General features: G+C 39.2%; 1 protein-coding gene across 1 annotated transcript in view; it reads right to left on the bottom strand.

The window, feature by feature from the left end:
* BTBD8 (BTB domain containing 8) overlaps nt 1-12,884 on the bottom strand; it is a 38,072-nt gene extending 25,188 nt beyond the window's left edge. The window contains exons 1-6 of the mRNA XM_038144359.1: nt 12,603-12,884; nt 12,356-12,526; nt 7,151-7,401; nt 6,162-6,279; nt 3,037-3,126; nt 858-938 (exon numbers count right to left, since the gene is read on the bottom strand). Coding sequence (XP_038000287.1) covers nt 858-938; nt 3,037-3,126; nt 6,162-6,279; nt 7,151-7,401; nt 12,356-12,526; nt 12,603-12,712 — 821 coding nt within the window. The 5' untranslated portion in view covers nt 12,713-12,884. The remainder of the gene's footprint in view (nt 1-857; nt 939-3,036; nt 3,127-6,161; nt 6,280-7,150; nt 7,402-12,355; nt 12,527-12,602) is intronic.
* Nucleotides 12,885-12,970: the final 86 nt, after the last annotated feature.

Here is a 12,970-nt window from a genome sequence, read left to right as displayed (position 1 = left end):
ACCTCCCAGCCACCGAGTTCAGCCTGTATAAAAACAAGCCTCAGTCACTAGCTGAGAATTCTTTAGAAGACTCTCAGTCCCTCTATTTTAAGGGTAGCAAATGAAAAAAAAAATATTTGTGCCAGTGGAGTTCTGGAATTTTGTAGGGTTTTTCCCAGAGATTACAAAAAAAGTTATTGATGACATTCTTAAAAAGCAGAGTGAGCAAACTATTAATTATTTTATATAATAATCAATATAATAATTTTACTTTCTATAGAAATTAATTAGCTAAACATTAATATTGGGACACATTATAAACAATTCCGTATTTTTAGGAAATGGAAGCATTTTAATGTTTAGTGGCAAGAGTTCATCACCTACTATATATATGGTTTCAGAGAATAATTCACAAATTTCACATTTTACTTCACTAATACAGGATTATGTATAAAACTGTGATTAAAAACAATCCCAGAAGAAAATGCCAAGATTTACATTGGTTCCTACATATCATCTTTCATGGATCTAAGACCAACTACTTCACCTTTTCATCACCTTGTGTGATTATTCAAAAATAAATTTAAAAAATTAACTGTTATATACTATCACACATTGTATATATATTGTCTTAAAACTAAAAGGAAGGTAGGTACAGGCCAATTGGGAATTATTTTGGTATAAAACATCATCCTGTTTTTAGCTCTCCTCATAGAGTATTCCAAAACCAGCAGGCACACCTTTTTCAGTAGCTGTCAAATAAGATTTCTTCAACAGCTTTTTTGAGTCTTCCTTATGATTTTTAACTGAGAAAATATAGAAGAATCAAACAAGCACAAACTCAAATTAAAAAAATAATAATAAAATTTGACATATACCCAACATCAACTTCATCTGGGAAGTCCAAAATAGCTCCATATATAAAATGCAAGACAACATTCATTTCTGCATGGCTTATGCTGCAAAAAAGAATGAAAAAATACAAATAAAGACATGCCCATAATAAAATGCATCACATTTCTTAGCCAAAGGAAGTTGGCAGAAAAGCTGATACATCATCCAGCTGCTCTGTGAATAGAAGGCAAATGATCTGATAAAATTAAAGCAATAAGATTCTGCAATGCAGAAGTATCTAAATGGACTACAATTGAGGTGAATTTATCTCCTCAATAGATTTGCTGAAACTTTCTAACACTTTAGATCTTTAAAAATAAGCATTAAGCAGACTAATACTAATAACATGTTATTTACACTGATAATATAGAAGGATTTTTTCATCATTGCCAAGCTCTTTACCAGTCAATTATTAAGTAACTATATATTTTTCAACTGTTTTATTATAATTACTCTAAGTCTTTATTTTGTGATATATTTTTGTTCGTGCAACACTAAAATACATATTTAGTAGTTTTATTACAATGCTAAGTAGAAATGTTCCTCAGAATATTTAGTGTTTATTCAGATTAAGAAAGCTGGCAGACCTACACAGGAGTGTTTGCATCCTTTCACAGTCCCAGCATCTTAATGCAGAAAGGCACAGAATTCCTCAATGATGGACACGATCTGAACAACACTTTCCTGTACTTGTGCACATACATTTCTGTGCGCAGTCTTCAGGAGCCACAAGTGCTGTGTGCATTGGTGTAAATGGAATATTCATGCAGAGCTGAGGCCCTTTAAAACGTCAGACATGTTGAAGCAATTGACATGGGTGACTAAAAGCAAAGGGAGAACAGCCCAGCGCTGCAACACGCAAAGAAGCAAAATCAGCACAGCTGTCTCCCTGTATAGCCCTACACACCACAGCAAAAAGGCAGCGAGGAGGAGTTTCCCCACAGCCTTGACAGCTGTTACCTTAAGCAGATTTTTCATTATTTCAGAGTAAGCCATATGTACTTAATTTATAAGTGTTGTAGAAAACAGCACAGAAAACAGCACTAAGCAGAAAAGTGAACTGGAAAAGGTAAAATTATGCATATGACTCATAATAACAGAAATTATGAGACATTGGCATGAGAACAGTCTCATATAAGGATTCAGTACTTCTCAGGAGAAGGCCTCTACTGAAAAATGAGGATAAAATTTCTTAACCACAGAGAAATAATTACAGAGATAAGTGTAAACACCAGAGTAATTGGTGACTATCAGCCTCTAAACATAAAAACTAAGGAATAAATTAAATCGCAAATACTTTTTTATAGAGATTCGGAAGTTATAACCAAATCAACAGATAACCTTTATGATGTTATTATGCAGCAGCATTATTACACTGCCAGGAAACTAAAATGAACATTTAAGAAAGTATCACTTGGCCAAGAGATTTTATATTAACACAGAGCAGTTACATTTTGCAGCCCTGTAAGGTACACAGTTCTTTCTGAAGAAAACGGAGTCAGCCAACATCATGCCTGAAAAAAAAAAAGCTAACATGTACATGGATCAGAACTCCTTTGCTCTTAATGGAAATTGAATGTATTTCAATAGAGTTTTCTGATACTGAAAAGAACCCCCAGCTTATCTGTTAAGTCTTAAGTATTCATCCTGCAGTGACAGCTCCATTATTCTCATGCAGAAAGCCACGGTGAACAAGCCCACTAGATAAAATTGCTTTAGTATATGCTGCTGAAATATCATAATTAAGCACTATTTAGAAAATGTTATTTATCTTTACATTGTAAATATACTTATTGTACAAATAAGTATGAAAATACATTGTTCAGGCACTCACAGTATTTTTCATGACATGTACAACAAGAAGTGAAAGAAAAGAATTCTCGAGTAGATTGTGAATATTAAAACATATTCTTCACAAAAGGATTAGTGCCCTTCTGCTGATGAAAAAGACTTTTCTGAATCATCTGACATTACTAACAACTACACTACACACAGAGTTTCATCCTGAAGTCAAAACAGTACTCAGGAAATGTATCAGGCTGGAGAAAAATGTCAAGGCATATTAATCTTCAGCGCTCTGTACCCAGCACAGTTGTTACATATTTGCAGCGACTGTAAATTGCCTACCTTTGCTCCCACACGACTTGCAGAGACAACACTTACCCTTGAAGAGTGATGTGCTCTTGAGAGCTCTCTGCCCAACTTCCACTCAGCATAGCAGCAAAGTAACTAGATCTGGCACATAAAATGGCCCTGAGAGAGAAAAAGTAAACATTATTCCACTACATACAAATATTCATGATGAGACTCTTTGATAACATTGACTTAAATCTTTGCCCTTTATGCATTAAGGTGTCAGCTGTGTACTGCATGCCTTTTCTCCCAGTATGTTTGGAATTTCAAAATATGCTACAGAAAAAACCAAACAGTACTCTATAAATTTTTCAGTTAAAGCTTGTTTTTAGTATGACTTTGAGATTCACACAGAGGAAATCTATTCACACTTTAGGAAATCTAAACCATAAGCATCCTCCTTTTATATAAAATTTCACATTTATTTCTCCTATTTCATTATCAAATTAGAGTAAATAGCAGTTATTTAATAAAGCAAATAAATAGTTTATACCACCCCATTACAAATAATTATATCCTGAACATCTTAAATTCTTCTTTTATTACAAAATGTGTATTTATCAAAAAGATACGTATGTAATGTATTATTTTCAGAATTTTCTACCCACCAAAAGTCAAACAAAACTTGCTATTAGCACATGCTGGGACAATAAGATGTTTTTACAACAAGAGCTGTCAGCTTCTTCTGTTTACACTTACTGCCCTTCTATATTTAAAAGGCAAATAACTGGCTATAACGGCGCTAATTCACTTTACTACTACGTCCATAAAAGAGAATAAAGAAACCCCAGGGCTGCAGTCTGTGTAGCCCAGTATCCCTATCAGTATCAGTCTTCAAAATATCAGGTAAGAAGATCTTTGCAACAGGACTCTTAAGGTGGAAGTGCAGTGGGAGAGAGGAAGACAAGATAGTGGATGGAAACTGCTTTGTGATTTCAGTTTTCCAGATCCACACCAGTTACAGCATTAGCCTTGATGTATCTTATCTGGCTTACTGCAGCCACAGATAATGCATAGAATTTTTTCATGACACTTTCTAAGCCTCCTATTATTTCTAAAATTAGCTTATGTCGTGTATTTCCTGTGGCAGAAAAAGCAAAACGTTATACTAGGCTTGAGAATCCTTTCTGTTACATGTATTTGTCTCTTAAAATGTTTCTGAGCACTTTCATTTTGCGTAGGAAGAAGCATGAAGAATACTATTTATGGTCTCTTTTACAGTCATTTTATATTCTGTATTCTCTCATCTCTCCTCCCTCCTCCTGCTTCAGAAGTCTCAATACTTTAAATTAGAAACTTCTCGCACATTCCTCCTGTGAGTCATCCAGCAAAAATAATAACAACACAGCTTTGACTGAACGCTTCATATCTTAGTGAAATACATCCACATGTAAGTGGGTATTACATCCTAAAATGAAGTGCATGAAATTCTGGGTACACAATCTTTTTTTCGTTTAGGATACAATAACACAGGATCATAGAGATATGGAATACAATTATCTCCAGTTTTTTATTAATTAGAAAATAATTAGAAATTATTTATTAGAAATTAATTTTAGTACTGAACAGTACTAAACAGTGATCAATCAACTTCAAGGGCATAGTTGTAGTGGGTATTTCAAAAACTCATTTTAAGTAAGACAGGTACTCAGCAGAACATGGACAAGTATGCAGTACCTAAATTTAAATTTTATCAGCATCTATTTATAAAATATATGGAGATACCAAATTATTTTGAAATAAATTTATCTGTGCTTTCCTACAGTGATGGTTAGTGCCAGCTTTATTACCAAACAAATGTGACTTGCTTCATGCAGAGCTCTGTAAGAACGCAACCAGCAACACCAAAGTCTATTGGAAGCTCACAGGACTTCATGAAAAAGTAAGGAATCCTGACACAAGTGGTGGGAGACTCCGGGGGCCTAGCCTGTCTCCTGTTTGAGAACTTAAAAAAAAACCCCAACCTTACAGTAAATAAATCATTCTGGTGCTTCACCACAATGAAATTGAAAGTTCCATTGCCCTGTTAGCTCCTACTGTTCACATGACCCAGTGCTAAAATGAGCTCAAGCCCTGTGCCTGTTTCAGAACATCCTTGTTTTCTCTTGATTTACTGCTGTATCTTTGATGCTAGTTAAACTAGATACATAGCTCCAGGCAGTAAATGGCCTAAATTAAAGAAGCTCTGCTGATAGAAGCTCTTTGTTGCACAATTTTTTCTGCATTAAAGCATTTGTTTTTCAGACTTACGTATCCGAGAACATATAATGTAGACCAGAAGAAACAAACATTCTTTACTACACTTCATTCTGAAAATGAAGCATATATCCAAATCCCCACACAATTGTGATATACCTTCTCTAAAGACATTGTAATGTCAGTAACAAACTGTCCCCCCCAGTTTTGTATTGAGAAAGTACTAAAAGTAATGGAGGGTTTTTATAGTCCCTCTCAGTTACTTAATATACTCAAAGGGAACAAAATACAGGCTGTCTAGTTTGCTATCTCAAATGCAAACTGACTTATATCAAAGGTACAAGGAATGGTACTGACACTTTAATTTGCTTTCCCAAGTCACAGGAGTACAATAAGCCAAAGTCCTCAAACGGTCTTGCACTTTTGATCTAGGAAAGGCTTCTGACAATCTTTACATCTACATAACTGAAGTAATGAAAGTAAAACCAGATTCTGTATGCACAGATTCTGAAGAGCCAAAACAAAAATTACTACATCAGAAATTTTCTGCCTATATGTAAATTTTATTCCACATTAATAACTGAATAGTTTACTAGTAGACTTTTTGTTTTCTTTACAGATCACAGATTATTTTTTATTATTTTGTATTTCATATATATATATATGAAGTTAAGAAAAAAATCTACAGTATTTCCATGAGTATGTATTCAATGTATGAGATTACAGTAGCAACCTTAGAAGGTCTAAAAGCACAGTTGTTTTTAAAATAGTTGTTGTTGATGATAAATTATATTCATTAGTATCAAAGTACAGCCACTCCACACATAAGACCTAAAAGCTGTAAGGGTTCACAGCTAGAGAACAGCACCAGCAATAACTTCCTACAGATAACAGTAACAGCAGCATTTTATACCAGATGTTATTGACTGAAAAACTTTTTACTGTAAATACTTATGTACCTGTGAGCTTGAAAATTTTTGCCTTCTACGCAAATATTAATATCTGGACAACAGCACTTCTTGTAGAGCATCAGTAAGTCTTCTCCTAACACAGATGCAGTTTCTACTATGGAATTACCTGCATATAGGGAGAAAAAGCTGTTTTCACTTTGTTAGGTGTACAAGAGACTACTGACAGTGCACAGACAAAATATTTGAAAAGAATCTGACATAATTAAAATTTTTATTATTGCATATTCAAGCTTTTCCTTGAAAAGTTTTCCAAACATTGCCTTTTACTTCTTATTTTGACTTATCAGAAACTTTACCTATACCTATTTGGTATCTACAGAAGAAGTGCTACAGTTACTCTTCCATAAGATTATGCACCCAGTTCACTCTGTTCTGCAAAGGTCTGGCACCTCTGCACTGAAGAGCAGCCCCTGAGGAAGTTTGGGGACATGCAGTGCCACAGGTCCCACCTGAACAGACCTGAACAGATGTGCTGCTTGAGCCCTGCCACTGACAGCTGTGGCAGCCAGCACCTCTGGGGAAGATGCAGTTAAACACCTCCTTGTATGATTTCATTCAGAGCTGCAGTACGGAAGATTTTGAAAGGTTCCAGAACCCTCCTAAAACAGCAGTGGAACCAGTGCAGTTTGCTAGGAAAGGAAAACAAGGGAGACACTCTGCTGTGTGGAAGTCCCACATGGTGAAGAGTGGAGCTCTCTGTATTCCAGGAAAAAGACAGGACACGGTGATGACCATGCCTGATGCCTGGCAATTCCAGATTTATCACACCACACGCTGGCTGGGAACTGTGCCTCCTAGCTTCTGCAGCAATTCATTTCTTCAAAGTGTGAGATCATGAGGTGGGCCATAGGAAAGAATATCCATGACAGCTGTGCTGTAACAATGGTTTTTATTTTGCCTGCATTTTCACAACCACAGAAATATTTCGACAATTATTTAAAAGACAAAAAGAGAAAAAAGTGCAATTCCAAACCTACCTGCAGCAGCTTTGTTGCTTTCTGCATCAATGACTGCTTCTGGAATTTCTTCCTCAATACCAAACAAACAAACAACTCCTTTCTGCACAGCTCCACTTGGAGTATTCTGATCAACTGGTGTTCTTTTACTTTGTTCAAGACAATTTACATTTTTTTGAGCGTTGTGAAGAGTAGTAGTGTTGCTTTCTTGTATTTTCCAAATGAACAGCTCCTCAATTTCTTTAAGATTTATATCAGATGAATATAGAATCCTAGAATATGACACTAATTTTTACTCATGATTTTTCAATTGAAGAAAACAAATTAAAAATACATTTTTTAATCTAACAAAATTCATGGCCAGAAAACAAAGAGTTGGACTCTCTGGTCCTTAAAAAACCCAACCTTAATAAAAATGTGTCTCTGGAAAACTTATTTCTGCAAATGCTTAAAAAATGCATGAACAAGTACCACAAAATATCAAAACCTTCTGACACCAAGATTACAGTAAAAAAAAACATAAAAAGTGCATACAGATATAAATGAATTGGAGAAATAAATTCTAATTTCAAAGGAAACACTTAAAGCACAAAAATTTGCAGTTAAGATTACCCAAGAACTTTCACTTTGCCTATCTAGTAATTCCAGCTTCCCACTTTCCCATCTGTTTCACCAGCTTATTTTTGGCTCAGGATCTGGAAAGGCTAACAAAGCCTGTGGTCTGTGACTGCAAAGATCTCACATTTATAGAAACATACTGCACTCCAGCACAGACAACATGTCTTATCCTTGGTTTCATACCATCTAGATGAAGTTAACAAAGTTTAACAGAAGAGCTACAGTTCCTTTGGATGTAGCAGAAATACCCAGAGATCTGCTTTAGTCACTCACTCCATGGCAAAGAGGCTTTTTTGTTAATACTCAGAGAGCAGTAATTTGAGTGTGTTATTTGAACACTGTACTCTAACAGGGCAGAGACAACATACAAAGAAATCATCTTCGTTCTTAAGTCCTGTATTTAAAGGACTGAGATAGGTAGCATTTTTTCTATGTGATACAGGTCCTCACCAGGACAGAAGAAGAAAAAACAAGAATGTAGGGAATAAGAACATTAATATTTTGTTAAATATTGAACACAAGCATGAGGAAAGGTTGCAACAGGAACAGTAAGATTTTACATGGAAAGAGTAAGATCACTGGACCCTTTTCACTTGTGATTTTAAGGTTGTTGTGTATGTATGTGCTTTCAGAACTCCTAACCTATGAAGTGACTGTCTATTGCTTTTCAGATTTAAAGTGCTTTTCAACCTAGCATAATAATAGCATAAGGGAAAGACAAGTAAAAACATCTGCACTGCTGATTCCCTTATGCCTTAATGCAGGGAAAAGAATAGTTGTGTCAAAAAAATCCACCTGCAAGTGCCACAGAAAGCCCTTTTTGCAGCTGATTTGTTTTCAAGTTCCATGACTCAGTCATTTAGGGAAGATACTCCTTGCGTAGTAAGGTACACCACATCAATAGGCACGAGTGATAAAAGATAAAAGGGAAGGACCGTATCAGAACAGTCTGTATAAACCACGAAACTCTAAGAACATGTGAGGCAGGCTATTCTTCTGAAATAAAGTGGTCTGCAACCATAACCCACTAGGGGCAAAGCACAAGCATAGATATTAACGGTATGATTGCTGAGGTGTAAACATAAAGGAATTCAGTACATAGAGCATAACTCAGGTTTGTTTCCTCCAAAACAGCCATTATCCTATGGGGACTATGACACTCCAGCAACTGGGAAGAAGAAACTCATACACAATTTTGTTAGAGACGTATTTTCCTTTTTCACTACTTTATATTCCAGTGGAACTCTAACTGGGAATTGTATTTAAAGAACAAATATTCACAAACATTCTATTTGGTCTAACTCCTTTATGAAAACCTCACATGCAAGAGAATAGCATGCAGGAAATAGGGCTAATCCACCACTTCTGTAGTGTCAGTGTGATACTGTGTGATGTTAACAGGTACCCCACCTTATGGCTTGGAGTTTTTTCCCTGTACACAGAGAAGAATCTGCTAGACATGAGAAACAACGAGTTTGCAAGAGGTGTGGCTAGGTGGCAGGTGAAATGGGAACAATGGTACAGGGTATCTGTTGTATTCATAGCAGTTACTATAGCTGAAGATTTTTTACACAAAGGAAAGTGCACATACATAGACTCTACAGAAAGAAGTTATTGCCACCATACTGTCTTTACCTTCTAAAAGGTTTCTGCCTGCACTTAAACAAGATGCAGCGTCCTTGTCCTACCTGATACAGCATTCTACAAGCATGACACGGTTGAAGGCTTGGCTGGTCTTTAAATCAACTGCTGGTGTAGCAAACTAACCCCTGTGGCAGTAACTGTCACAATGACAATCGTATTCCTTTGTATTTGATTGTATTTATTGCTTTTTAACTGGATCTCGCTGTCATTAGGTCCTTCTCTGTCCTTCCTTGCATCAGACCCTCTAATAGAAATATTAAGAAACAATATCTAGATTTTTATTGCTAAAGCAGTATTTTGTCCAACTGCAAGAGAAAATAAAAAGCACTTTCCCTCTCAGCAGGCAAGACAGTAATGATCTAATGATCTGTGACAGACAGCCATCCTTCAGGGATGCTGAGTTTCTCTTCTTGAGGCACACTGCAGAACCCTGCCTAGGCAGGCATCTCCAGCCATCAAAGTACTTGCAACTTGATATTTTTCTAGTTGTGTCCTGCAGAATGACAGAAGGCTATTGGAGGGCAGAGTCAGTATTGCATTAACGTCACCAGGGACAAACATAACATGCCTAGTGTCTGCAGTAGGGATGCTGCGTGACCGGGGACCAGGGGTTTCTACCTGGTGTGCTCAGACAGTGCAAGTGTACAGAGGGAAACATCTACTTGCTCATCTACTTCGTGCTGAGGCTATGCAGAAAGATCCGGATGAAGTTTACTCTGTCTTGTCTCCTGCTCAAAAGAAGAGGGAAGAGGAGCTGCACAGCCTTCAGCACACAAGTGACACGTAGCCCACTTCAGCTCTCCCGATGAAGAGGGACAGAGGCCCACAGGAAGTGTGCTTCACTGAGAGGCAGGCCAGATATAGCTCGTGAGAAAATAAAGTCCCCAGATCCCCATGGAAAGATAAGTTTTACTCGGGAAAATAAACGCAAAGCCGAATACAAACAGGAAAAGGAATGAGAATTTGTTATAGCTTTGATGAACTCTGCAATACTATTACTAGTATTTTACTTCTCCATATACACAAGAAACCAGAACTTTTGTAGAAGAAATAACTTTCAGGAGCTCAGCTGCAGCTACAGGTCTCTGTTACAACTCATCATGGCAGTTTACATGCTCCAAGAACTAGGCTGGCTTCCAGTAAAACTACAGCTCTAATTTAAGGCACTGTTTTACATTTATGAAGATCTAATTAATTTGCATCTTAACAATAACAAAACCACTGAGATTCAACAGCCACTGATACTATTTGATCATCTGAACAATGGATTAGGCTCTTTTCAACCAATCCTTTCTTTGGTCCAAATGAGTTCAAACTTCAGTGCACTCCGTAAGCATGAATCTCCACACAATGTGCTAGGTTAGAGGACTCAAAAGGTGAAGTATCAAACAGCACCAAAAACTAAGTTACAAAAAAAGCAATTATCTCGCAAAGCACACTTTATACACAGCTTAGAATATATGGGGAGGTTCATTTGAAGATTCTAAACTCACTGTGAAAAGACACAAGGTTTACAATTAGTTGAGCTGAGTTTAAAGGTGTTTTCCAATACCACACTTTTTGGAGAACATGCGGAACTTCAGACGTCATTCCCTGCCTTACAGCAAACCCAGACAAAACTGAAAGCAAGTATCAGTGACATGTTAAGTGCTTACCATTAGGAATACAAACTCCTGATATAGCAGCTTATAAATAATTATTCAGAATTGTTTCAAAATTAATTTGATTTTTTAAAAAATTGCATTTTCATACTTCTCCATGAAATTCTTCTGTAACACCACTTAGATGAATGTGAAAGAAATTAATGATATCACAGTGACAATGAATTCAGGAAAAAAACAAGACAAAACCCATGCTGTTTTGTTTCTTACCACTTGTTTTGCTAATGGTCCTGCCAGGCTGTGGCAGTAACCCAACAAATGCCTAGAAATCAACCTGCTCCACTACAAGGATTTTATGTTTCAGATATTACTCTGGGCTCAGAAGGTTTTCTTTCATAATTAGGTTGTGTTTCAAGCACTAAACTTTAAAACTGCAACACTATCCCGTTGCTGTTGGCAACAATCTCAGGAGCCTGCAAGTACCCTCATTTTCTGGGCACATCCTGAATTCATGTGAAATCCCAGAATGATTTCTTTCTGCCACTTTGCTCCTGGTGCATTCCTGTAAGTGCCGATCGGCTCTAACACCAACTCTTTTTTAGGGAAAGTAGGTGGCAACACCAGAGCTTTGTTACAGTAAAGTTCTTTGAAAAAAGGATTAGAGGAACTTACAAGAAGGAGGATTGCAAGGTCTGGTGGCAACACCAGCCAACACCCCTCGCGTAACTCACCTAAGGTTTGGAGCAAGACATGAGAGATGTTGCATATGTGGCAAAGGGAAAAGAGCTGGCAGTGCAGAAACATGCTGGCCCTTGCACTAGTCCCTGGGGAGCAGCCAGCCCACACTCCTCCCTCTGGGATCCCAGCTTGCACCAAAGCTATGCTGTGTTTGGCCTAGCCACAGTTCACCAGGACTTGAGAGATGAGTTTTGAACTCAATGCATTTTCATCCGACTTGTTGAAGTTCTCCTAGATTCCTATACCCCTAACTTTTTCAAATATGAGCTGAGAGTTGGTTCTATTTGCTGTTTTCATCTAGGAATCCTCCTGAAAAAGGTTTTAGTAGGCACAAACAATCTCGAAGGACTTCTGCTGTTTTTTTCCTCTTTTTTCTATTACAAGTCCTTTGCATACAACAAAAAACCACGCTAGGTGGAGAGTACAGCCATGTGCAGCAGAAGGGCAAAGGCAGCCGAAAAAGAAGTTACAGAAAAGTCCTTGCAAACTCTGCAGGAAGGCTGCGAGACCACTACCTTGAATGGGAAAAGCTTTAAAACAGGTGCTGGCACTGGGAGAAAAAGAAGAGGCAGGACTCAGGAGCGGTGATGCCGAGGCCAGCCCATCAATCCTGCCGCGCACTCACCGCAGGATTTCCCGTAACTCCGCGGGTTCCAGGCCGTCCAGCTGCAGATGCCCCCCCGCCAGCCGCTCGCAGACCAGCGGCGCCCGCGCCAGCAGCACCGCCCGGTGCACCCGCACCTCCTCGTCGCCGACTTGGAAGGTCACGTCGGAGTGGGTCCCCTCCGCCAGCAGCCTGCGGGACGGCACCGTTACCGCGTGTCCCCGCCCCGCCCGGCGCCGCCCCGGCCCGGCCGCCGCCCCGCGCCCACCTGTCGAGGTCCTGCCGGAGCTGCTCGGCCAGCGCCTCCTTCAGCCGCTGCCGCTCCGCCGCCGCCGGGCCGGGGCCCTTCGGCGCTGCGCCGCCGCTGCAGCGCGCCATGTGCCGGCCGCCACTCCGCCCCGCGCCCGCAACAGCGACAGACACCGGGGCGGGACTGGCGGTGGGTGCCTTGGCGGCGGGCCGCCGCACTCACGGAGAGCAGCGGGACGGCGCTCGGGGCGCGGGCAGTAACCGGCCCGGGAGCGGCAGCGCCGCGGGACCCGCGCCGCGCGGGGGGCGGGGCCAGCACGGGCCTCCGCCAGTGAGAGCCGGCGGTGCCGCCATGGCCCCGCCCCATCCGCGAGGCCCCGCCCTCCT

Source organism: Motacilla alba, chromosome 8 (genome assembly GCF_015832195.1).
Source record: "Motacilla alba alba isolate MOTALB_02 chromosome 8, Motacilla_alba_V1.0_pri, whole genome shotgun sequence".
In the NCBI taxonomy this organism is placed as follows: Eukaryota; Metazoa; Chordata; class Aves; order Passeriformes; family Motacillidae; genus Motacilla; species Motacilla alba.
Note: the sequence above shows the minus strand (reverse complement) of the source record. Positions and strands in the feature narration are given on the sequence as shown.